The 27,482-nt window shown below is 32.5% G+C and overlaps 1 protein-coding gene across 7 annotated transcripts in view; it reads right to left on the bottom strand.

Moving 5' to 3' along the window:
- The window catches only part of Senp7 (SUMO specific peptidase 7), a 177,301-nt gene that overhangs the window by 5,973 nt on the left and 143,846 nt on the right, over positions 1–27,482 (bottom strand). For 6 of the 7 annotated variants that reach the window (XM_071615396.1, XM_027943177.2, XM_071615398.1 and 3 more), the window contains 12 exons: positions 21,899–22,045; positions 16,958–16,991; positions 13,845–14,024; positions 12,330–12,589; positions 10,112–10,245; positions 8,613–8,729; positions 6,334–6,456; positions 3,122–3,214; positions 2,189–2,313; positions 1,032–1,084; positions 272–315; positions 92–160 (listed from right to left, as the gene is read on the bottom strand). In XM_071615396.1, the coding sequence (XP_071471497.1) occupies positions 92–160; positions 272–315; positions 1,032–1,084; positions 2,189–2,313; positions 3,122–3,214; positions 6,334–6,456; positions 8,613–8,729; positions 10,112–10,245; positions 12,330–12,589; positions 13,845–14,024; positions 16,958–16,991; positions 21,899–22,045 (1,379 nt within the window). The remainder of the gene's footprint in view (positions 1–91; positions 161–271; positions 316–1,031; positions 1,085–2,188; positions 2,314–3,121; positions 3,215–6,333; positions 6,457–8,612; positions 8,730–10,111; positions 10,246–12,329; positions 12,590–13,844; positions 14,025–16,957; positions 16,992–21,898; positions 22,046–27,482) is intronic. The other variant, XM_071615397.1, reaches the window with a different exon arrangement.

The raw sequence follows: 27,482 nt of genomic DNA, 5'->3' as shown, positions 1-27,482 counted from the left end.
ATAAGAGTGTTTTCAGTAATTTTTAAGGTAGTTTCAAAATTACTGAGGCTTTTCAGGGAACAAATTGAATGGTAATATTGTTATTACTTACTCTCGTAAATTCTGAACCGTGTTTTGTATAGAAGCAGCTTTCAAGGAGTCTAGTATGAGAATACATGGCCTATTTAAAGCAAAGGAAGAATTAAGATGGAAATACTTTTATAAGAACTATACCTAAATACATTTACAAAACTGTATTATTATTATCATTATTATTATAGCACATACTTACCTTTTACACATTTTCTTTGGTACTGACATACTCATTTCGGTACTCTGAAATAACATGAATTTTTATGACTTTGCAATTAAAACCAGTTTGAATACATTAATATTCAGTTACTCCTCAAAATGTGTCAAACAACTTGGAAATTAAAATTTCATATATGAGTTCTTTTCATCCTCTGAAGTAACTAATTTCATTTTCCAAAAATGCAGTGATTTATTTTCCTATACTGGTAAGAGTAATACTTTTGGAGGTTTAATTTGGTCTAGAAAACAATCTGGAACTTGAATTCTATTAACTTTTCATTATAAATAGGAAAATTTGCCTTTACATACATTCTGTAACCCAATTTATGATGTCAAGTAGAGATACTTTTTTTCCCTCTGAAATAAAAGAAGCAGAGTATAAATCTGCATTAAGGGAGAAGAAATGGGGAATTGTGTTTTTTGTTGATGTCTGGTTTTGGTTATATATCTGAGAAACAAGAGGTCAAATTTAAATAAATTTCTTTAATGGGGGCACTCTCAGTATCTTTATTTTTCTAATTATGAAAATTATGATGAACAGCTAAAGCAAGCTAAACAGATAGAAGAAGAATGACAACTTCTCTTGTTTTCGTTCCCCAAGATTGTCAAAGAATCTTAAAGCAGCACAATTTAACTATGAGCCACTAATACCAATTCCTGTCCATTGAGTTATGTCCTATTTTATAGTTAACATTATATTCACGAGTTTTCCTTCCTTCACTTATGTACAGTACACTTACTTGAGAATCCTCGGAATTCAAGGAGAGTGTTGAAGTAGCATGTAAGTCATTTTCTAATAAGAGATAATGAGGCAATTTTGAGTCTTCATTGTATGTCTGGTACAGATAATTTAGATAAGCTTAAACTGTAATTTATATGCAAAAAAGTAAAGGAAAAATATCTGGGATCTGTTTTTTTTTTTCATGGTTAATGTTATAAATAAAATTCAATCAATGAAAATAATTGATGATGGTTTTAGGCAATACATAAACCGCAGGGCCAAACCTGAAATACCAGTTAGTGGAGCCAATTTCCTATAAAAAGACAACCTTCAAAGACAGTTCATTAATCAAAACGTCTCCTGTTTTAATGTGATGGGTAGTTAATTGTTGAGTAACAGTTCTTCTATGACCAAAGAGTTTTGCATAAATATACTTTTGAAGCTCAAAAGGATCAGAGAAAATTGAAAATAATCAGTTGTTTTATCAGGTTTTCTCCCTCCCCACAATATATGAATAGAATTAATGGTAGAATGGCTATTATCAGTTATGCTTATTATTTAGGCTATAGTTATAAATCACATAATTTTGACTTTTTTCTCAAAGAAAGTAGATTTGTTTACTTAATGAAGATTGTAGGTTATAATAAGAAAAATCATGGAAGAATTATAAGAAATCCTGTATTACTCTCTGAAATACTAGTCTATAAAAAACGTATTAAATTATATTAATAAATGAGAGATTTCAAGCTATGCCTGAAGATTTGTCATGAATTCTTGGTCATATTAGAAAAGTTTTTCTTTAAAAATGCTACAGTAAAACTTGGCATCGACAAATATAACTTAAGAATTACATTTCGTCTATGGGCTGGGATTGTGGCTCAGCAATAGAGTGCTCGCCTACCATGTGTGAGGCCCTGGGATCGATCCTCAGCACCACATAAAAATAAATAAAATAAAGATATTGTGTCCATCTACAACAACAAAAAAAATGTTTTTAAAAAAGAATTATATTTTCTCTATATAGAGGACTGGATATCTGGCATAAAATTTTCAAATTTTTAAACTCTTCCTTCTAGTAATTTAATAATAAATAGACTACTTTTAACTTCATCTTGTTCCCTGTAACCATTTTACTATTGTCATCATTAAAAATACCATCTACATTAATGTTGTCACCTATTGTTTTGTTGTCAAGTTGAGATTGATGAGTCTGGGATTGCTGGGGTACAGTTTGTGGAAAATCTTCATACACAGCTTCTTCTAACCATGGAAAACAAATGACTGCAAGATACCAGTGAGACCTGTTGAAAAAGAACTACAATCTTAATAACATGAAAAACTCTAAGCAGTATAGAAGAATATATTCTCAAATTACATTCTGAGAAAGTGGGTATAACAAACTTCACATTAATTTTGAAGCTATCCATTGTAATATCTGATGTAATGTAGAACACACATTCCAAAACTAATTAAATAATCAAAGTTATCAAAGCCACAATTAAAACTACTTAGGGCAAAAATCTAAATAATTCAAACTTTGTTTGCTTTCATAGAGTCAATGTTTTCTTTTGAGGATCTGCTTTAATGACAGACTCAGATTTGCTTGTTTTGAATCAGTTAAAAAAAAAAAAAAAAGACAACAAACTCTTTTTTTTTTTTAGGTGTAGATGAATGTAATACAATGCCTTTATTTTTATGTGATGCTGAGGATCAAACCCGGGTCCCGCTTGTGTTAGGTGAGCGCTCTACCACTGAGCCACAATCCCAGCCCCAAGTTTGTTGTCTTAATAATTTGAGATTCACCTTGTATCTTTTGATTTTTATTTAGAAGATCTTTCCTTGAATCAAAAAATGTAAAGTCTCGATCATTACAGTCTTGAAGCCACTTTCCTTTTATTTTTCTCCCCCATATTTACAACATACATATTATCAAACCAAAATTCAAAGTAAGAAATTCATTGTTTTGGCTATATTCAGAACAAAAAGTTAAAAATAATAACTGGGATTTATGTACTCATGCTTTTTTACTGATTATTAGTCTCAAAAATACCACAAATATTTTTTTCTGAACAATCTCTAATTTGTTTCTTAATAATCAGAAATACTCACGACTCATTCACAGGTACAAAGATATAATCTTTATTAAAAATATTTATGTGACGAGTCCATGTTCTTACTCTCTTATGTCTTCTTTGTGCCATTCTGGGAATATAAAACATGGATAATTTGATTTGTAAAAAAAAAATAAATAAAATTTAAGATTAAGACTTCAAGTGCCATTTTTATATGCTGAAAATGCTAACTTTATTTAAGCATTTTCTTCCAAATGTATAATTTAACACACTAGAAATAAATTCTCTTGTATTAACTCCTGGTTGTTCTTAAATTTGATCACTATGAACGATGGTGAAATGTGCCAAATAAAGACAGAAATTTATTAAATGCTTTGTAGGCTTAGCACCTAAGAATATCTAAGCCTATTTATTCTTCTTGGCTCCATCTGAGTATGTTGCAAATTATTTACCCTTAAAAAAAAAAACTGTCCAAATGTTTTTTTTTTTTAATTTCTTTTTAGTTGTAGGTGGACACAATATCTTTGTTTTATTTATTTATTTATTTTATGTAGTGCGAGGATTGAACCCAGAGCCTCATGCAAGCTCAATCACTAAGCTATAACCTCAGCCCCTGTCCAAATGTTGTATCTGTGATGAAGGAGGTGTTAAAACTTAATGGAGGAGAAAATATGAGACCTCTTTTCTTAGATATTAAAACATGAAACTTTTCTCCCTTTATTTCAGAAATAATAGGACAAGGCTAAGTGTATCCACCACTCATCCATCTTTCTTTTATTTCTTCAACAAATATTTACTAGGTTTCTAAGAACAAATAATGAAAATAATCTATAATTGCACTAAAATAATTTATAATGAAAGAAGAAAAAACTAGACAAGTAACTAAAATATAAGCAGTATAAGGGTAGAAAGAAATTCTAATAAAATAGCTACCTCCAAAAGGGTTAGTGTGCACACACAATAGTTTCTTTTTTTTCCCTCCTCCTTTTTTTTTTTTTTTTTCACACTTAAACCAAGTTTGGATGTCACAAAAAGGTTTTAGGGTTAAAAAAGCATTTAACATGGGCATAAAGAAGGTGACATGTGACTTCTGACTCTGTGCATTGGAATTCTTTTTATGCACGGAAAAAAAGAAACTATTAAATGTTTATATACTTATATAACAAGTAATACAGTAAACAGAAATTTTTGCAACATATTCAGATAAACAGTAGTTAGATAATTCTAACTAAATAGTTAGATAATTCTAACTAAAACACCTGGCATAAATATTTGGAGTATATAGAATCCAGAATGAGCTAAAAAAGATGCAATAGGAATTAGGTACCATGTGAGAGATTTACTACTATACATGAAGTAATCGGTAATCATGTCTATTGAATTTTCTTATTTAAGAATGACTCCATCATAAAATTATAAAAATTACTTTCAGCTAGCATTTGAACTATTAACTTGTTTTTCATTTGAGAATCTTCAAAACAAGCACCTAATTTTATTTGTTTCCTTATATTACTGTTTGGTAAGCTTCCTGTTGATGCTAATCTTATTTAAGAATATATTAGACATAAAGCAAGGCAAAGAAAATAGGAGAGAATATAAGGGCCACAACATGATCTCTTTTTCTCAGTTCTTAACTATGTAGAAAATAATCAATTAAATATCTAAGAGTTCTCTTTGTATTTAGTAATAGGCATTGTTATCTTCTTGTATTTTGAGTCCCTAGTATATTTCAAACACTTAGATATTTAACTGAGTATTTTCTATACAGTTAAGAATTGAAAAAAGAGATCAGGGATAGGGTGGAAATAAGAGAGACAAAGTCCTTGACCTCACAGAGACCTTAGGTTGAGAAACAGAAAATAAATAAGTGAGCAACTAACATGATTATAGAGATCATATTGTGAAACAAAAAAGCACCAGGAGAAGAAATTTTAGGCAGTAAATGGAAAAGAACTGAACATATTTTAAAACTGAAACAGGTAGGGTGAACTGAAGTATGGTAAATGAGAGAAGGGATATGTTGTGAAATGAGTTTAAGGAGATGGAAAGAAGCCAAATCTCATAGGATCTCATATACCATGATAATGAGTATATTTACCATTTACTCTGCAGTTTCTTAACATTAGTAGTTTGAGCCTTTTGTAGTGGATTTATTATTGGCCATTAAAGTTTGTTTCTCTTGCTGATTTGCTATTGTCTTATCTTACACACACACACACACACACACACACACACACACACACATACACACGCACACACACCTGATTTATAGGGATTCTTTTTGTGAATATTAATGATTGCTTTGAGATGTGTGTGCTTATGTGTGTACACACATTCATACACACTCGAATCGGACCAAGCATTAGTTGGGGATGGGAATTTGTACAGAAATTTAACCAAACTGCAAACAAATATGGCATTTACTATCATATTCCATCAGTTTAATTAAATAGTTGCAGGTCAGCAACGATATAATGAGGAAAACAAAAATAATCATTATCTTTTAATTATGTAATATAGGGAACTGGCTACAGAAGTAAAAGAAGTAAAAAGCAAAAAAGAAAATAGTGGGGGCAGTGTTGGGTGAGCAATGAGGCAACAAAAGATAAGCATATTTAGAAACTGCTAAGCCCAGAGGGTTCAGGGCAAAGGGAAGCAGCAGTCTCACCAGAAACTGGAGATCTAGCAGATCTGTCCAGTGAGAGTCTAATAAAGCCCAAAATCACAGCCCAAGGCAAATAGGATAGAGAGAAAACAGCCTGACTTCTTTATTCCTGGCCCTCTAATTTCTAGAATCCCTATAAAACATGCAATTAGAAATGTAGCCTGCAGAGTTAGCCTCCCTGTCATAGGAAGCAGAATAATACAAGGCTAAAAAGTGATTCTTAAGCAAACAGACCCAGGACTTGGACAAGAGGTAATATTGCCCACTCTAAAAAATACAATAAAGAAACCTCTTCACCAAGATTATCAAAATAGTGTGTGTGTGTGTGTGTGTGTGTGTGTGTGTATTAATCTACTCAGTTTCATTTTATTTATTTATTTATTTTAATTAGGTGTGTAGGGCAGCAGAATTCATTTGCTTCATTGTACATAACTGCAGCATAATTTTTCATTTCTCTGTACACAATGTAGCATTGCATCATATTTGCAGTCATACATGTACCCAGGGTAAAAATGTCTATCACATTCTACCATCTTTCCTATCCCCATACCCCTTCCCCTCCCCTCCTTAGAGGATTGACTTACGAAAGATCAGGATTATCTTCTGTTAAATTATTTTCCTTTCTTGTCAAGCATTTATAGAAAAAGCTACTAAAAATGTGACTTCGTTCAACAAGTTCATCTGATGCCTTCTCCAATATAAGATACCTGTAAAATAGCCATCCACAAAATTATTTTTAGATTTTACCTTGTTTTTTCCAACTATCTTAGAAATCACTATCAATTATATCCAATTAAATTCAAAGTATAAAAAAGACTCAAAGTGAATTTCTAAGAGATTAAATCGATGATTTGAGCTTTCCATTTGTTCTTTAGTTATCAAGACCATTTGACACTGAAATTGCCCAATTTATTCATTCATTTAATTAACAAATATCTATCCAACTCCTAACATGGATCAAACATCACATTTAAGAGAGATACATGAAAAGGGGATATAAAAGTACCTGTCCCCAGAAAACTCAACAGTTCAAAGAAGATAGAAAAAATTATTAGTCAAATAATCATATGAACAAATAAGACTGAAACTATGACACTCCTAAATAAATCTAGAAAACTTTAACAACTAAAATGTGACTACTATCTGAATTCTTAGTCTATTTCTATCCTAAAACAATTCTTCAATATAATTTTATAATTCAATCTCTTAAGTGACTAAACTCTTCATAATTAGGAAATTCTGCAATTTCTAACAATTTATGCAGGTTGAGTAGCCAGAGTTAGCTACAATACTACAAAGGAAAAACTATGTAGACAGGAAACTCCAAACAGCTAGAGTGACCACTTGATGTGTGTGAGGAAAATACCCAAGCATGGGAAATAACTACCCAAAATGATCAGAAGAAATGATACTCAAAATTCACGCAGACCAAGAATGGTGCCCATTCCTACTAGTCAGTCACGAAAACCTCATAATTCATGAGACAATGGGTGGAGTATTCATGAGTGGTGGGAATTAATTTGTTGGTCTCATTTATCAAATCTTAAAAACAAGACACATGAAAGCTATTTTCAATTAATTTAACTGCATCCCAGTACAAAGTTCAACCATATTTATAGGAATTCAAAAATTTCTAGCATTCAAAAAAACAATTACCAGACATGGAAAGAGGCCAAAACCACTAAAACAAACAAACAAAAACTATGACTCATCATAAAGAGAAAAATTAAGTGACGCTAATACAGAATTAATACAGCTGAAAAGGACATTAAAATAGTCATTAAAACTGTATTCCAAGCTGGGTGCGGTGGCACACACCTGTAATTCCAGAGGCTTGAGAGGCTGAGACAGGAGAATTTCGAGTTCAGAGCCAGCCTCAGCAATTGTGAGGCCCCTAAGCAACTAAGACCTTGTCTCTAAATAAACTACAAAATATGGTTGGGATGTGACAGTGGTCGAGTGCTCCTGAGTTCAATCCCTGGTACAGGGAAAAAACAAAAACAAAAACAAAACCCTGTATTCCAGGGCTAGGGTTATGGCTCAGTGGCAGAGTGCTTGCCTCTCACATGTGAGGCACTGGGTTCGATCTTTAGCAACACATATAAATAAATAAACAAAGTAAGGATATTGTGTCTACATATAACTAAAAAAAAAATTTTTTTTAATTTTATCCCATATGTTCAAAAAGTGACATGGATGGAATAAAAAAAGACCCAAAGTGAATTTCTAAGAGATTAAATCTATGTTTGTAAATATTAATAATAATGGGAGATTTTGAGCTTTTATGGCTGGAGTAAAAACATTTAGTAAGATGACAAAAATTTTGGTTTGTAAGGGATCTGTGAAATAATTTGGTATTCTCTTAACTTGGGATACAGTACAAAATGAAGGCTAGAAATCAATTTTCTTTGTATGAAAGTTTTAAAAGCTTTCATATATATTCCTTCAGCTTTTCTTAGACAACAAGTTGAAAGACTGGAAGTGATATGGACTTTTTAATAAATGACAGTTAACTTTCATGATGCTTAAAGATACAATAAACAACTGAATAAAATTGTTTCTTTTCAGTCTCCAAAATGCTTCATAATTATGTAAATATTTAACATATAATACAGTGCTCAAAGAAGTATATATCACAAATCAGCATAAAACTAAGATAAAAAAAGGCATTAGCTCTTCTTAAGGATATAGTATCTATGGAAATAAAGAAGTAAAACTGAGTTAGTAATCCAAAAATTTCCCAAATCTGAAATCTTGGCAGGTTACTTTTAACTGGAGTTAAAATAACTTAGATAAAGACATTTATAATACGTTCCATGGTAAAACCTATAAAAAAAATAAGATTATTTATTATTTTACTTACTTAAGGTAAAAATCAATGATTACATCATTAAGAAATTCTCCTTCTTCTAAACATTCTAGGTCTTCATTAGTTACTCCTAATCCTCCCTTAGTAGGTGGTGGAGGATATACAATCAATCTCAAAAAAAAAAAAAAAAAAGAAAAGAAAAGAAAAGAGCATTAAAATATATTGGTATTAAAAATTCTAGTACCTAAGAGATTTTCTACATGAAACAAAACTGGGTAATAGGATCCTATAAAATCTGTAGAGTAAAAAATATTTGACAGGACAAAGGAATTATATTTTCACAAGCTACTCATGGTTCTTTCATTAAATATCACCTTTTCCTTTCAAATTATTTGCATGTGAGCTAGTCTCAACAGACTAACATCTCAATACCAGTCTCAACAATTGTCTAATCAATAGGTTTTATCTATCAGTTTCAATACCAAGGATGTCTCTCTTCTGCATAGTTTATAATTTTTAACAACTAATGTAATAAAACAAATTTTCCTATAATCTACTTTCTAATCTTAAATTTTAATCCCCAAGAACAATTCCTTTCCATTCAGAAAACCAGCATTCAAAAATTGTGCTCTCCTCCTGGTGACTAGCAGTTATTCAATAAAGAAATAAGAAGGAAGCTTGGAAGCTTTCAAATTTCTTATGAGAACATAAAGGAAACAAATAATTACATTACAACCAGAAAGTGGCAGAGAACAGATGGCAGCTAAGAGACATCCTTCTGGGACTCTTCCCTAAAGACCAGTTTTGAATCCCAGGCTATATAATCTTGGAATAATAAGGGGAGTACTTGAATACAATACTAATAAAGGTATAACATGTAGTTCTTGTATCAGAAAACTTCAAAAGCTAATTAATGTACTCTTGGTACCATGACACCTAGATCCAATAAGAAAGTTGAAAAATTTGAATGCTAATTTGATAGTTTGTCTTTTTGGCTACTTTCCTATTCTGTGCTCTCTCAATAGTTTTCAAAAAATAACCAGAGAAAATGAATCACATGAAGATATGAAAATAATCTCAAATGCACATTCTTTTGATTTACTACCATGAGAATATGTGTAAAAACTGAAATATGAACAAAGAAGCACCTTCTAAAAGAGACTTTGTAATAAATTCCAAAGTACCTAAACTGAGATACACTTTAGTAAGCAACTTCACCTTTCCTATATATTCAGATATGGAATACATAATCTTCAAAACCATATATTGCTACTCAAATATTTTCAATAAACACTTTAATCTTACCAAATAAGACATTTGGACAGTCATTTCTATCTTACTGACATTAAACTACATGAAATGGCCCCTACTATAGTCTTAATAGGTTTAAGGTTCTCATAAATTTCAAAAATAACATTTTTATTGCTAATTACCAGCATAAAAGTAAAACTCAAAATACTTCAAAAGGTAATAAATCTACTTAAAAGCAGCAGTGCAAATGAAAATTACTAATATGCCCACCTATTACAAACAGAATATGTCATGGTACATACTTCTGCACAGGTCCGGTATGCCTGACTTCCCGCCATTCTTCATCTGGATTTGATGTAATAGAAAGTGAGTAGCAACCACTGCTTTGCTTCTGCAGAAAGGTGTATGTAGGCTTAGCTGTATCTGTATTTGAGGGCTGAAAGAAAATGACAAGGCAAAGTTTCCTTATCAATACATAAATAAAAACACAATAACTTCGAAAAGAACAAAGGTAAAACCTAAATTTGTAACTGAAACTATGACTAAAATCCACATCAATGAACTATATACTAAAATTTCTTTTAAAGATATAACCAAACCAAAAAAAAAAAAAAAAATACTTGTGATCAAAAGATAGTGTATATTGTAAACTTAAGTGTTTAAGATATGGGGCTCTAAAATTAAAGAAGAATTTTACAACTGAAGCTCAAGATAATCCAAACATATGATAAATAACAGAAAAAGATTTAAAAAAATTTTTTTTAGTTGTAGATGAACACAATACCTTTATCTTTTTATGTGGTGCTGAAAATCAAACCCAGAGCCTCACACATGCTAGGCAAGAACTATACCACTAAACCACAACCCCCGCCCCCCAAAATTTAAAAGAGGTTGAGTTTATAATATATCATAAATTGATATCCATAATTGGAAAACACAAATTTGATTACATAATATAAGAAGCAAAAATTTCTAACATTATCTAGAAGGATGGCAAAGTATTAAGCATCTTCTTAAATTAATGTGCCTTTCTAAAGGCCTTCTGAATAAAAGATGAGCCTCAGACCATATCCATGTATGTGTTTGGTGGGCATGTGCACATCTGTGTATGTATAGCTACTTAACAAAAACTTTTCTTTCTAGAAGTATTTTGCAGATATATAAGATACATGTAAATAATCAATCTCCTATAAAAATAAAAATAGTATTTTTAATTTCCTATTATTTCAAGTTCATTTTAGACTTACAGACATTTCCAAAAAAAAATAAATAAAATACAGATGCAGCTAAGGTTCACCTAAAATCTTTTTTTAAAATATTTTTTCAGTTGTAGATGGACATAATATTTTTATTTATTGATTTATTTGTTTATGCTTGTTTGTTTGTTTGTATGTGGTGCTGAGGATTAAAACCAGTGCCTCACACATGTGAAGCAAGCACTCTGCCACTAACCACAATCCCAGCCCAGATTCCCCTAATCTTAATATCGCATACAACCACAGTATAATTATCAAAAGCAAGAAATTGGGGCTGGGGCTGTGGCTTAGCAGTAGAGCGATCACCTAGCACAGGCGAGGCCCTGGGTTCAATCCCCAGCACCACATAAAAATAAATAAATAAAGATATTGTGTCCTACTACAACTGGAAAATAAATATTTTTTTTAAAAAAAATCAAGAAATTATCACTGATAAAATACTATTAACTAGATTACTAGACTTTACTAGTTTTTCCCTTAATATCATTTTTCTATTTAGGATCCTACGATTCCTTAGTCTTTTCTTGTCTTTCATGATCTTAATACTTCAGAAGAGTACTGATCAGTTATTTTATGATTGGGTTTGTCTGGTTTATTTTCATGATTTAGATTAGGGTGAGGCATTGCTGAAAAGAGCAACACAGAAGAAGTTATGTACTCTTCTTAGTGTATTATATCAGGGGGTACATTATATCAATATCTTATTGATGGTGATATTAATTTTGCTCACTTGGTTAAGGTTAGGTCTGCCAGGATTCTGCACTGCAAATTTACTAGGTTTCTTTTTGTAATTAATAAATATTTTAGGCAAGAGACTTTCATATTCACATATCCTATTTCTCCTTAAATTTTCACGCATCAAATTTAGCATCCATCAATAGACCTTGCCTGCAACAATCAAAAATATAGTGTTTTAGTGGTGGTTTTACATTTTCCTATTGCTTTTCCATTTATTAACTAGATACTTTTCTAAGAAAAAGCACCCTTACACACCATTTATTATTTAATTTTTATTCATTCATCAACTGTTATCTATTTATATCAGTATATATTTAAACATATTTATATTACTCTTTGGTGATAAACCCATGCTGTCATTATTGATTCTGTGAAACAAACTTTCCAACTTTAGTATTAGAGTACTTTCAGATTGATTCCTGTGCCCTTTTGACAAAATATTGTGTTTTGAAATCAGCCTAATATTGGTGAAAGAATTTTTACCTCTTTACTTACCCACTGTCAATCATATTAATTGTATGCTAACCTGAGATACTGATTTCATCTTCATTTCTTCAGTAGTGGCAGGGAAAGAACAAGTTGAAGCACAATAATAATGAATAAAAGAACTTTCTTTTGAAGAGAGGTTCTGAAACAGCGGAAATGCCTGAACCCAAGACAATGGATAAGAAAGTTCTAATTCTCCATGGGTAGTACTTATTTCCATCATAATATCTTTCAATTTCAATTCTTCTCTTTGTGAAATGGGATTGTTTAGCTCAAGGAAAATGAATTCATTAGATTTTGCTACAAAAAAAAAGAAATCAATTTTTACCACAAGTATTATTTTTCAAGGGAATTATAATTAAGATAATTTAATTATGAAAAATAGAAAAGTTTGATATAAAACCCAACAAAGTATTTTGCATGTTAATGATAAATGATGCAAATTAAAATCTGAAAATACACCATCAGTAATCTAGAACCAAAATTCACAATTTTTGAACTCCTGTTCTACCACATTAGAATGGAAATTCTGCAATGGTATTGACTGTTGTATCTTCAGTGCCTACCATTTACTAAGTGCTAGTAAACATTTATCAATGAATGATAATTAAATAATTACTCATTTTTCTCTAGTCTTCCATATATCAAATTTAACAACTAACAAAGTATTGTAATTAAACACTTCCTTTATTTTCTTTCCTCAATCATTTTAATAATGGTCTCCAAATCACTGCCTTCCTCCACAATGATTATAAATGGCTCTTTACATTTATCTCAACTTCTTGCTATTTAATTATTAATTTTCCCATTGGAAGTAATTAGAACAGGGAAATAACAGGTTTTAAAGGTATAAAATTAAGCTCACTATTTGACATCTTTAATGTGCAACAAAGTAGGGGAAGGAAAGTAAAGAGATAAAAAGATATAAGAAAAAGACTAACTTGAGGTACCTAATTTTAAACCAAACTATATTAGGAGTTAGAAACTAAGCAAAGTTGAGAAATATCTCAAGATGCACATTATGTAGATATGTGTTATTGATGCCTACAGAAAACCATTCAATCCAACCTTAGAGGCATGGTATATAAGCAAGCTGAATTTTATTTTTCAGAAACTAAAGAAAATACCAAAAGTAAAGGAATCTATATTTTGTTTAGTCTTGCCACTAATTAACTGTCATAATTTATTATGAAACAGTAGCAAGAAACTCACAGAAAAGGTAGCCAAGGGAAACAACTAGAAGATATTTCTTTTATATTTTTTAAGAGCATAGTAACTTTTTAGTTTCAAGGTATATACCATTAAGATTATTTGAGGTATTCTTTTTATTTTAGAATGTAATTTCACTAAGTTGAATAAAATTACCATGAAAAATCATGTTAACAGGTAAAATAATTTATCTTATATAACATTAGGGGATAAGATTATTTTTAATTCAATAATATTAATTTCAGTTCAATGAAATAATTGGTTTATTAAATTATTTAAAAGAAAATTACTTTATTTATAGGACTTTTCAGGTTATCCTGAAATTTTAAAGTTATTTTATACTCACATTGTTGGCTAAATACAGAGTGTTCTAATTGGGCCTGAATCTCTTGAAGGTAATTTGGAGAGACCCAGAGGAAAAGGATAGCATGACTCCTTTTACTGTGATCATCACCCTTATTCTTCCATAATCCAAACCTCTTTAAATGAGTGGTATCCACTAACAACGAAACCTCATTCAGGGACACTGAAACAAAGAAAAGACAAAAACCTAAAAGTCAACCTATTAGGAATACAGGATTTATGCACTATGTGACACTTCCTAATGCATTATATTTTTTTGAAAGAACTACATGCCAAGTTTTTCAGAAACATAATTCCAGTACACTGCATTAAACTTCGCTGAAATACCTGAAGCAGTATTAGTAGAGTAAAAATATCACATTAAACATTAGGAAGAGCTAAAGAATTACTAAATGATAATTAAATGCAGAGGTTACTCTCACACAATATGATTTCAGTTATATCCAAAAAAGAAAAATTTGAGGCTAAATTTCTGCAGCATGAAAATTTTATGCAAATAGAGTTCTCACTACGAATTCTAATATCTTAAGTCTACTGCAGAAAACTAAGTATAGCATAACTTAAAAAATTCTCAGTTTCTATCTTTCTTATCTTGGTCAATACTATAATCAAAGACCAATTTCTGCCCATATTTATTTTCCTAAAATATCTGCATTTCACCATATAGACAAGCTAGATTATCAGGAGGTTTTGAATGGTTGAATATATTTCTTTTAAAGTTTTTCCAGGTTTTACTTCTCAAAACTTCTAAGTAATAACTCTAAATTATTAGGTTTTCTCTTAACTAAAAAAAAATCCTCCTCTGGAATTTCTTTTTGTAACTCAAATAACCATAGAAAACTGGTTTAAAGAAGTCCTGAGGTCATCTAGTCCAACTTTAAGAAAGCAAGCAGCTAAACCAGGAAGACAACTATCATTTAAATATAAAATTAAGATGAGTGCCTATCTGAAATAGTATTCCCTATTAGGACTCCCCTCTGTCTTATTTCATGTCACCTTGCTACTCAGAGTGTGGTCTTCAGCCTGTGACACTGCCATCACCTGGAAGTTTGTTAGAAATATTGGATATTAGATCCCACTCCAGATCTCAGTTTAATAGCTTTGCATCAGGTGATTAATTATGAACATTAAAGTTTAAAAATAATTTTATAAGAATCATTCAAATACTTGATTAACCAGTCATCTTTATGTTCCTAAGTCCACCATTCAATTCTTCATATCATAACTCCCCATTATGAAAATAAAGTACTAGCAATGACAAACATTTGATTAAAAGAGGGGAGAGAACCCTCAAAACACTGCTCTTCATTTCTTCCTCACATAGCCCACAACGCTACACCCACTTTTCCATTCCTTCTAAGTAACAGGATCCTAACTTTATTAAGGGAAGCAAGATGCTCACCTTTGAATAACCTAATTCCTTGTTTTCTTTACAAATACATGTATGACCATAAAATTAAGTCAGCTAGTAAAATGTAAGCAGAAGGGTGGCGTATTCTTCCAAGTAGGATCCTTAGAAGGGAAACTGTATGTGTTCTTATTATTATTTTCCCCTTTCACCTGACTTCTGTCTGAAACACTAACATGATGGTGGAGTATGAGCAGTAATACTGGCCATAAAACAAACATGGGGATGAAAGTCATGCATCAGGATGAGAATAGAAAAATAAGACTCTAGGCCACTGAGCACCATGGAAACACAATGCCAGTGCAGCCTACCTCTAGATTTCTTCGTGTCAAGGAAAATTAAACTACTTTCTCTAAGCCACTGAAATTCTATTTTCAGCCAAATAGAATTAATAGCAAATATAAATATGGATAAATTTTTCCCTCAAATCATGAAAGAAAGGAAACATTTAGATGCCTAGGATCCCATCAAAAAGACTGTTTTATATGCAAGTCTTGTTTAAAAAAAAATTGGATATGGGAAAATAGCCACAGGCAGCATTATAAAGTTGAAAGACTTATTGTCATTGAAAGAAGTATTTTTCCACAATTTGTAAATAAAATTGTACTTTAAACACCATATGGAACTCTATTATGTGTAACTATAATACACTAATAAAACCATTTTTAAAACATTATGGGTCAGAAAAATATAAAATAACAATATTTGAAACAAAGTGTAAATATGCACTATGAAAATCTAAAATATCGCTTTTTGATACTTGTATCATAAAACTTGGGAAGTAGCTCTCTTCACTACCTAGGTCTTTATAGATTGTAGCATTACTACTTTTTCTAAAAGTTACATGTCTTTATTTCTTCTGAACAGTAAATACTATATTATTCCTAATAATTTATTAGCATTTCTTAATAAGGATTATAAATGTATTATTTTGTGCCTTATATATTACTACTTAAGTGATAATATAATTATTAGATTCATTATCACAACATAAGTTTTAGATTCTGAACATGGGGTATCTGAAGAATTCAACTAAGGTTATTTTGGTCACATCTTCAATCTCAAACAGAAGCTTCTTCTTTAGTTCATATCTGAAGTGCTACTTGTGTGTGGATTTTTCTTCCTTGTTCTTATCATTCTTTCTCTAAAGAAAGAATTGTTTATTCTTGTCATTATCTATTCTAAAAGATTTTCAACTGGGGAGTGAATGAGAAAACAGTTTGAATCTCTTTAAGTTGCAGGTACATTTTTCCACCCTACTCTGCTTTACTCACACAAGAAATGGTATAAAAATCTCTTAGCATCTATGCAAAAACAATACATGTCTATGTGCTTCCTTCCCTGTAGTTCCTATTTTCATTCATTCTTGTGAATGCCAAAAATAGTCTTGCTATTTTCCAAAATTTTATTTCCGCTAATACTAAGAAGTCACCATGAATACTTTAATATTGTTTTGATTTATAGTCATTAAAACAATAATCACTATTTTCAGTGTGTAAAACATTTTAATTCTCTTGTGGAGCTGCTAAAAAATGTTAAAGTGTAACATTATTAAACTACCTTAGTTTTATTTACATTCTATACTGAAAAAATCATGAAAAACTGTTTGAAAAAGGATTTCAGAATTTTTGCTAACCAAAATTTTATGCTCAAAATTACAGTGAAAAGGGAAGAGAATGATAGCTTACCTTGAAATGGGATTTTAATATACTTTGTTGTGAACTAAAGAAAAATAAAAGCAAAAAATGAGTTACTACCCAAAATGTGTTAAGTTTAAAAAAATTTTAATACCACAATTACACATTCAAAGTTTACATGAAAAGTGCTCAAGCCCATCTATCAGTAAACCAAGAAAATGCTTTACTCTAGAGATTTAGTTTTAGGGATGTTTAAGAACCTTGTGCAAATAATGTAATTCTCAATATGCTCATTTATAAAAACTGTCAAGACTTTAATAAATATATGTTTCGAAGATGTCCTCTAAAAATTTAAGGAAGACATAAGCCAAAGTCCAGAATAAACTACCAAGAGACCATACAAGGTAGCTGATTCAGAAGCTGATGATGATTCTCTTAGGGATGAAATTATAGCAATCAAACTCATAAGAGACATGTGAACAAACCAAAGTACCAATGTACTATATTATTTGTAATGAGACATTAACATGTACCACCTGCAATGAACATTTTGTTCTGTAGAAGAACAAAAGACTGCTTTTACCACATGAAAACAACTGGAAAAAACAGTTGATTAGTATAAAATGGCTACAAAAATCTAATAAATCCAACTTGTGATGCACTTGTCAATATGACAACATAAATTAAGTACAAAAGACAGAATACTCTCTCCCTTGGATAGCCTTAGCTGAGTACTGCCAATTCTTTTATCCCTAACATTTTCACCTTTTGGTTACACATTACAAATTCCCTTCTGACTGAAGTTCTTGTTCTTTCTGCTCCTTCTTTCCCAAGAAACTTATTTTTTCTAGGTATCTTTTATATATATCTGATTATCCTAAATGTTGCTTTTATAAGCTAATACTATATTATCCCTTAATAATTTAAAACCATTTCCTAACAAGGATTATCAGTGTATTATTTTGTGCATTATATATTCCTACTACTTAAGTGATAATATAATTATTAGCTTCATTATCACAACATAAGTTTTAGATTCTGAACATGGGGTATCTGAAGAATTCAACTAAGGTTATTTTGATCACATCTTCAATCTCAAACAGAAGCTTCTTCTTTAGTTCATATCTGAAGTGCTACTTGTGTGTAGATTTTTCTTCCTTGTTCTTATCATTCTTTCTCCAAAGAAAGAATTTTTTTATTATTTTCTTGTCATTATCTATTTAAAAGATTTTCAGTTGGGGAGTGAATGAGAAAACAGTTTGAATCTCTTTAAGTTGCAGGTACATTTTTCACTCTATTCTGCTTTACTCACACAAGAAATGGTATAAAAATCTCTTAGCATTTGTACAAAAACAATACATGTTTATGTGCTTCCTTCCCTGTAGTTCCTATTTTCATTCAAGTTCCTATTTTCTCAAGGCCAAATCTTACAAATGTACCATCTAAAACAAAAGACATTTGTGTTTTGAAGTTTGGTTTTTCCATTAATACCAAAGGAATGTGCCTGTTTACTTATTCTTTGGTTAAGTTTCTCTTTTGATCAATACGTATATAAAACTGTTGATCATATCAGGGTTAGTCTGTAAGCACAAGACAGAAAGCCAAGATGATCTTGGTATTTGAATTTTATATAAGTTAGCAAACAATGTTCATTGAAACCACAGGTTTGACTCCATTTATTTTTTCAATTTAAAAATTATTTCATATTGCATTTTCACAAATATAAAAGACATCTAATATAGGGTAAGTCAGCCATTGAAGCAAAATAACACAACAGGACATACTAGTTTAAAGCTGAGTTTGGAGTTCAAATCCTGTATGTATTGTCTCCACCATTAACATAAATAATAACTAGGTAAACAGGCAACATATTGAAATTCTCACAGCTTTAGCATGACTCTTAAGCCAGGGGAGTCTCTATCATTAGACACTAGCATCTGATTAACAATGAGTTATCTAATTTAATACAAACAAATACATCTTATTATTCTCTTACTTTCACATAATTGCTACATATATTTACCCTTTGCAAATCATTCTGGTATGTCTCACTGGGTCTTTAATCTCATAAAATATTCCTAGTAAAAGTAACTAACTAGTTCTACAAATTGAATATAAGAGTTGCTTGCTTTTCAGTTTATATACCTGTTATTACAAAATACTGCATCTGTATGATCCTTACTACACTTTCTCTTTCCCCCTCTTTCCACGTCATCAAGAACTCTTGTCCTATCAAGCTAGTCTACTTGGCAAGTATCTGACAATGATCTATATCTCTGAATGACAACTATGGCTAATGTTATTTCTCCCAGAGATAAAAACCCATTTATAGCAAAATAATTAATCCCCAGTTAAGAAAGTGAGAAAAATGTTTTTGTGACATTAAGGTAAATCCAGTTTTCTGAAGTTACTAAACTGGTTTAAACTCTAAAATAAAGATGAGCCTAAGAGTTATTTCATAATTTCTATGACATCTAGAACCAGTCTCTGAACATAATTTATACCTAATAAACATTTTCCCATCATAAAAAAGATAAGATTTAAAGAAATAAAAGGTTTCCAATTATTGCAACATTTTTTACACTTAAAAAAAAAAAAACCTAACTCAAATGCCCAACTAGAGGAAAATGGCTTTAATGTGTATAATTTTCCACCATTGATATTTTTCTAATTCAGCTAAAGTATAAGTCTCATGAGACTGAAAACACTATCTCCAGTATCTATAGCAAAGTCTAACATACAACAGTGAATGTTTAGAGACTAAATGAATTTAATTTCTAAATACCCACCAAAAATATAAAATAAGTTCTTTAATTCTGTTACAGAGAATCATGAACTGTGTCTGAAAGAATATACGTAAAATGTCTTTTGAAAAACCTAAAATTTTTAAGACTTTTACTCTTTGCTCTTTTTGGTTATTCAATATACTTTTTAATTTTTAAAACTGCCTTCACTTTCTACATTATAACTGAATTTTTGCAGAATTCCTTTTAGTCATTGTTCACACACATGTATTTACTTTGATTTACTAAGCTACTTTCCTATAATCACACACTCAAATTTTAATTTTAAGAAATGTTCGAACAAATATAAGACAAATTTTTAAGACCTACATTATTTGCAGTCCCCTATATATAATAAAACATTGGAACAACAGAAATGACCAACAAATTGGAAGAAATTAAACTAATTTAATAAAATTGTGGTAAGTTGCAAAGAAGCATGTATAATGCAGTATCCTTTTATTTTAATCTATCTATGGATATGGAATGATATACACTAAAAAAACTGGCAGTTGTCTCTGGATAAGCACGATGATAAATTATTTTTATACTGTTCGTTTATTCATTTGTAGATTTTTTTAAATTTAATTTTGGTTTTTGCTCATAAAAAGTCCATTTGTGTAATTTCATAATTAATACACTAATTAATAAAAATTTCATTAATGAATACACTGGATTTTTCTCCCTTGGATAAACAATTATTGTCATATATTTAGGTTATCCAGTTTGTTTCCCATTACAAAGAGCTCTACAGAAATAACTGTTAAAATCTGAATTTATAATTAAAAAAAGCAAAGCAGGGGAGAAAATCCTGAAAAATGAACAAAATTCTTTTTTAAAAAAAATTATAACATTACCTCAGGCATACCAAAATCATTAATATTTGTAAAACAGTGGCCAGGGAATATTAATTTTAAACCAAATATTTCTTAAGCTTTCAAAAGATGTACAAATGAGATGCTACAAGTACATAGTAAAAAGAAAAGTTAATCAGCTGAGAAGAGAGGATCAGGGAGTTTCCTGGAAGAGGTAGTATTTCAGATAAGCCTTAAAAGATGATTAGGATTTTAACAGGCACAAATAGTAAGAAAATAAATCTGACTGAAATCTAGTCTGTCATTCATATATACTCTGTGAAAAGAAATGTCTTTTTAGTGAGAAAACAGATTATAATCAATTCCTGGACATCCAAATTAGGAATTTGGAGAAATCTTTTTATAACAGTTTAAACCAAAAAAAAAAAAAAAAAAAAATTAGATTTCTTCTTTCTGCTCCAAACTATAACCTGAAAAAAGTTCACTTTACTTACAACTAACTTTTAGAGCCCAAAGAATATCAACTATTATATGTGATTTTTTTTCATACATGATTTTCATTAGAATAGCTGTAACTGAAAGAAAAACCCAAATAAACTCTCCATGTTTAATTGCTTTTAATAGGCTTTAAAAATCAATAATTTTGGAGGTCACACAGCTGCATGATGTCTCCCACTTGCTCAGCTACAGAAGACACCTCTGACTAAAGCCATTTAACAGGTTAAAATGCCTTTTGCCATCTCCTAGTTTTGCCAAAATTACCTATTCCTGGGAAAAGAACTAAGACACAAATCATGAAACTTAACTTAATAATCAGTAACTTTTCTCTAGAATTACAAAACCAAGAACATATGAGGGTCTCTAGATAACATCAGAGTATGAAGCAAGAATTTACTAATCTTGTCCTTTAATTAGAGTGAAATAATATCTAATGAATTATAGGGACTGACCTAGGAAATGATAGTTGATTGTTATCTTAAGGATATTCTGGCAGAAAAGAAAAAAAATCAATCCTGATAATGAAGGACGGCTCAGCACATAATCTTCCTACTAATTGGCCCCTTGGCTCCTCCTGCCCCCACCATAAAGATCTTTGTGCCCCTAAAAATTGCCTAAGATGGTCTTTGTGAGTGAGAGCCTCCCATCTTTGGTTTGCTGACTTTCCAAATAAATCTTTTTCTTCACCCCAACAATTCTCCTTTGAATCAGTGGCAAGTAAAAAAAGAGAATTTTAGGAGAGGAAATTAAAAAAACATTTCAAAGTCTGATGACTTTCAACATATCCCAAGTGCCCCATATAAAATTAATCTCAATTCTGTTTTCATTTGTACAAACATACAAATCTGAAAATGCCTTGTCCAAAATCCAAAAAGAAAAAAAGAAAAAATACTTACTGTAATACAACCTTTAGAAGTTCCTTTTATTTTACCAATATACACAGAAGTAAATATAAAATCCAGTTTTAGATCTGTCTCATTATTAGGAATAACACAGGAAATGTTTTCCATGACTGGATTATATGGGCATAATTCAGATGATTCCTAATGAATAATAAATAATGAAATGCATACAATATAAGTATTATATAAATGCTAAAAATAATCAAAGTCAATTTTTAAAAACTACTACTAATGAATTTATGAAGAATTTTACATTGTTTTTTTAAAATATGTTTTAATTGAAGGTGGACACAATACCTTTATTTTTACTTATTTATTTTTATGTAGTGTGGAGGATCTAACCCAGTACCTCAACCATGCTAGGCGAGTGCTGTACCACTGAGCCACAACATCAGCCCCTTACATTGTTCTTATAATGTGAAGAAATAGTTACACATTTTTTTTTTTCTGAAGAGGTATATGGTTTGCCTTGAGAAAATTAAAGTCAAATCCAAAATTAATTCCATAGGCCTAACCACCAGAAATATATTTTTATCTGCATCAAAGCCATGGCTTCCCATTCTGAATTCCCTGACTGGCTTTATACAATTTTAACTCAACAGATAAATTTAGATTCATGTAGTACTTTAATTTAAATGAGTTTTAAATATGTCTTTTAAACTCTACAACCATCTTACAGGTAGATTTTCTTTTTCCCATTTCTTAAAGTTAGTAGATGTTTGGATTGGTTAAGTAACTTGCCTAAGGTTATAAGTAAGTCAGTGACAATCAAGTTTCTGTCTCTAGGACAAGTACCAAAGCACACAAAATTGCTTCCATTAACCACACTTTTGTGAGAAGGGACCGGGGAACACTGGAGATTGAACACAGGGTGCTCTACACACTGAGCTACACATACAACCCTTTTCATTGTATTTTGAAGCAGGGTTTGGTGAAAATGCCCAAGTTGGGCTTGAACTTCTAATCTTCTGCCTCAGCCTCCAAGTCCATGGGATTACAGATGTGTACCACTGCACCCAGTTGCTATTACTCTTTCAATAAGCAATGAAAGAATGTAAGCACTCAAGAACCATCTGTTACATCAAATCTATTATGATTTATTATAGATTCTGTTTAAACACAGCTAACCAGAAATGGATCATAGTTACCAAAAGCCTCAAAACTCATATCACCTACTCTTAAGTAACTGCTTTTAAATGATATACAACCAGATTATGTCAAAATGAATGACATTTTTACATATAACTATAATGAACCAATAAACATAAAAATAATAATATACAACTAGATAATATTAGTAACTATGCCCCACAATCTCTTCTGAATTTTACAACTTTCAGATGACTTTTCAACTCCACATATATCCAGCCTCTGCAACATCATAAATGACCTAATAAATTATCACCGTAGTAATTATTATGTATATGTACTCACTCCCCTTATAACAAATGTGATTAATCCTCATCTACAACATACATAGTATTCATTAACCCAGCTCACAATGCTTTGTCATTTTCTTCTTTTATTGCTATATTTTATTCCCTAAATAAAAAGGAGAATCAGATCAACCGCAAGTGACTTCAATCAGGCAGAACAATAACTATGACTTTATTTTAGTGATAAAATGAAAAGCTAGCCAGGCACAGTGGTGCATGCCTGTAACATCAACAGCCTCGAAGGCTGAATCAGGCAGATCAAAAATTCAAAGCCAGCCTCAGCAAAAATGAAGCTTTAAGCAACTTATTGAGGCCCTGTCTGTAAATAAAACACAAAACAGCTGCAATGTGGCTCAGTGGTTGAGTGTCCCTGAGTTCAACCCCCCCCAACCAAACAACCGCAAAAAAAGGGTGGGGAGCGAGAGAGAGAAGCTGATTAAAAAATAATTTAATGTGGCTTGTGCTTTGTAAAGAGTGTCTCCAAAAATAACCAGAAACAAGGCAGGGCACAGAGATATGGCAATTGCCTTATATCTACTGATTGGTCCCTACAGAATTTACTGCTTGGTTATAACCATGAATTCTGTGAGAGGTTTTTTTTGTAATATGATCATTTCATACTGTATTGATAATTTATATACTGCCAACGCAACCATAATTTATCTACAAGTTTAAACTCACTAGTAATGACATTTTGCAGTGGGAGGTGGGCAGTTACCAGGGATTGAACCTAGGGGCACTTAAACACTGAATCACGTCCCCAGGTCTTTTTTTTTTTTTTTTTTTTTGGAGACAGGGTCTCACTAAGTTGCTAAGGCTGGATTTTGAACTTGCCCCCCGCTTATCGGGAGCTGCCAGGCAGGAGCTGAGCAGCCCCTAACTTTGAGTGATGGAAATGTGGAGACTGGCTTCCCTAACCAGGAAACAGGTGGATCCCCATCTCCACTCAGCAGGGGAGCAAAGCTTTGGGAGTGGGCCTTACCCAATAGGAGTGGGCTGGCCCTTGTAACATTACCCTTTTTGCCTTATATGGATGGAATGTTCCAGGAGCACTCCCTCTCTTTCTTGCCTGCCTTGTCCCCTTTGTGGGAGATGGGTCAGAGGAGCCGGCACAGAACCCAAAGAAAAAGGTATTTTCTCTGTCTTTGTGTGATTATTTCATGCCAGCCCAGTTCACCTAGAGTGACCCTGACTGATTTATCTGTGTGTCATAACAAATGGTGCCCAAACAGGGACTCCAGCATGAATTTTAGAAATTTAGTGGGTTTGGATCTTTCCAGAAGCTAAGCGTGCTTAGGATTTCAGAATATTGTGGGTTGAATTGTCAAAAGTAAGGGAATTAGAAGAAAAATTTGTGATGTTAAACTCATATAACATCTGGGAATTTTTGGTCTTTAGAAAGAGAAAAAAAATATTTTTTGCAATTCTAGGGACCCTAATTAGATATAGAGAATAAAAAATTAGAAAATTGGAGGTCCCACTGAGATTAGTAAGGTGATTGATGAACTATGGTGATTGATGAACTATGTCATTAAGTTCAGTACTCTCCCATTTGGATTCTTTTTTGTGGAATTTTTGTATTTTGAAATATCAGGTAAAGATTTGGGGGTTTATGTGCTAGGAATCAATGTCTGGAGAATGAGAGGAAAAGAGAAAGTTTTTTTGTGGTGGAACTTGATGCGGGGTATTTTCTACTTCTGGAGAGGCAAATTTTGTTTTTCTGCTGTTTTTTTAAAGGTGCTCAAATTCAGCTGCTGCTATGGGACAGATACAAGGCTTTGACAGCTGTTCTCTATGGGACTCTATAACTAGACGCACTGCTAGCAATATTCTGCCCTTTAAAAAACCTAATTTGACAAAATGCAGGCTGCTTCAGAGGCAAATGCAGCATCTGCCTCTGAAGCCCGATTGGGAGTTTGAGGATTTTTCTTTTTCTTTCTTCTTCTTCTTTTTTTTTTTTTTTTAATGACTGCATGCTTCAGAAGGGAGCTGCGGGAGACATGAACAGCAATCCACAGAGGAAAGGGCAAATGGCTGAATGCCCATACTAAGCGCGAGGCAGCTGCAGCTCCGGAGCAGGGAGCGACAGGACGTGTGTGTGGCCATCTAAACGCAGACCCACCCATCAGCACCAGCGTAAACCTTTTAAAGCACCCACGGAACGCTTGCGCTACGAGGGATACAGGAGCATGACAGCTCCACGCCCGCTGCTCCAAAAGTGCTGGCCATAACTGGCATAGACACAGGCCAAGCCGGCCGTCGCTCCCGCCCACAGGGACAGAAGCACAGTATGGCTGCCGACCCTCCACGCCCGGAGCTCAAGGAGCCATAAGCAACAAAGCCCTGAATGGCGGCCTGCAGCGACGCAAGCAGGACCGCCGCCCACCTTTGGCTCCGGGATTCTGACGGGACATCCCCAGGAGCTCCCGCCCGGGGCAGCCGCTGGACAGCGGATGGCGCTGTGGCTCGCTGCAACCGCCCGGAGCCTAGCCTGGCCGAGCCCGGCTTCCCGCTTCGCCACGCGCCAGCTGGCCCGTCAGCCAAGGGAACATAGGGCCACCCTGCCGACCTCCACGACCCCGGGGGACTAGTGAAATGCCCACGCCTTTTTTTTTTTTAATCATGATAACCACTTACAAAGCGCAGGCTGGACCGCCAAGACACCGGCACAAGTCACTGGGCGCAAGACCCGCCCCAGCGTGACGAGGTGGGGGTGGGGGAGGATGACCGAACACCAAACAGCCTAGCTCCAAGGATTTTCGCCTGGGAGCCTAGGGCAAGTGCTAGCGTACCTTCTCCCCCAAGCGGCCCACCCCGGCGGGGAGAACACGGGATCAAAACGCCAAACCAGCCCCAGATGCGAACGGCAGCGGTAGCGGCTGGTCGCAACAGCCATGCCTGCTGGCTCCACGCTGTTACAACCGCTGGCGAAAACACAAAGCCGCAAACGCATCACTGGGCACAACAAGGGTTCAACCAGAACTGCTAGTAATCGGACATGCGAAATGCACACGACCTCAAGAAAATTTTGGGTTACACGTTGGGTCCATGCTTTAGCACGAAGAAACCCTTCAGCCTAGTGGCTGCCCGACAAAATGGCAGAAAAGTCCCGCCTCCCGCGTTTCCACAGGCTTTCCTTTGGTCCCTCCCACCGTCAATCAAGCAGCTCTGCCTCCCATTACTAATATACTTGTTTCTCACTCAGGCTTTTGACAACCAGAATTACAAGACCTGCGCCCAGCTGTTAAAAAAATTCCTTCATGATTTTAATACATTCCCACTAATGAAAGATATTTATTTTTCAGGTAAAATTTGATTTGGCAAACTCCTCCATTAAGTAACCTGATTTTTTTCTCTATAGCTTTATTATTAATAAAAAATTGCAATAATGTCACAGGAATAAGAGAGATTTTGCATACCCTTTTTCATAACTTAACCTTCTTTTTAGGAACTATATTTGGATGGATTTGACCACTGTGAAAACAAGCTGGCACCAAAAATGTTTACACAGTGTTTTCATGATGGCCAAGAAATCCTTCTTCCTTTCATTTCTAACTATGTAATTACAATAAATAAAATATACATAAGGATCTTATTTTAGCTACATCATGTGACGTTACATAAAAGTGCACTCCTAGTTGAAAATAAGTGATATTTTAAGAACCACATGGTTTCATAAGATTTACATAATTATAAGCTATTTATACATTTATTATAAGCTATTTATATATTTATTTTTAATGCATATTTTTCCAGTTATTTAAATAATCTTACTCTTTAATTCATAACATAATTAAAATATACGTGTCTATTTGCTTCTAATTGTTTTCCCTCAACAGGAAGCATTTAATTTATACTTTTACTTATGCATTTTTCTAATGCTCTGCCTTTTATAGTTAAAAATATTTAAGATAAATGTAATTTGTTGTAAAATACTTACTTCAAGAGATACTACATTATAAAGTTTAAAATATAACCATCAAATGATTTCTAATTCCTAAATCATTATTTAGGTTTTTGTAAAGAGACAGATATAATTCTATGAAACAAAGATGTCCAGAAAAATTCTCACTAAAAAATAACAATTATTTAAATTCTAAGACTTACAGGAATTATTCCAAATATAACCATGGAAGAATTCT

The sequence above is a fragment of the Marmota flaviventris genome, chromosome 8 (genome assembly GCF_047511675.1).
Source record: "Marmota flaviventris isolate mMarFla1 chromosome 8, mMarFla1.hap1, whole genome shotgun sequence".
In the NCBI taxonomy this organism is placed as follows: Eukaryota; Metazoa; Chordata; class Mammalia; order Rodentia; family Sciuridae; genus Marmota; species Marmota flaviventris.
The sequence above is the reverse complement of the archived record's forward strand: the minus strand, read 5'-3'. Positions and strand labels throughout refer to the sequence as shown.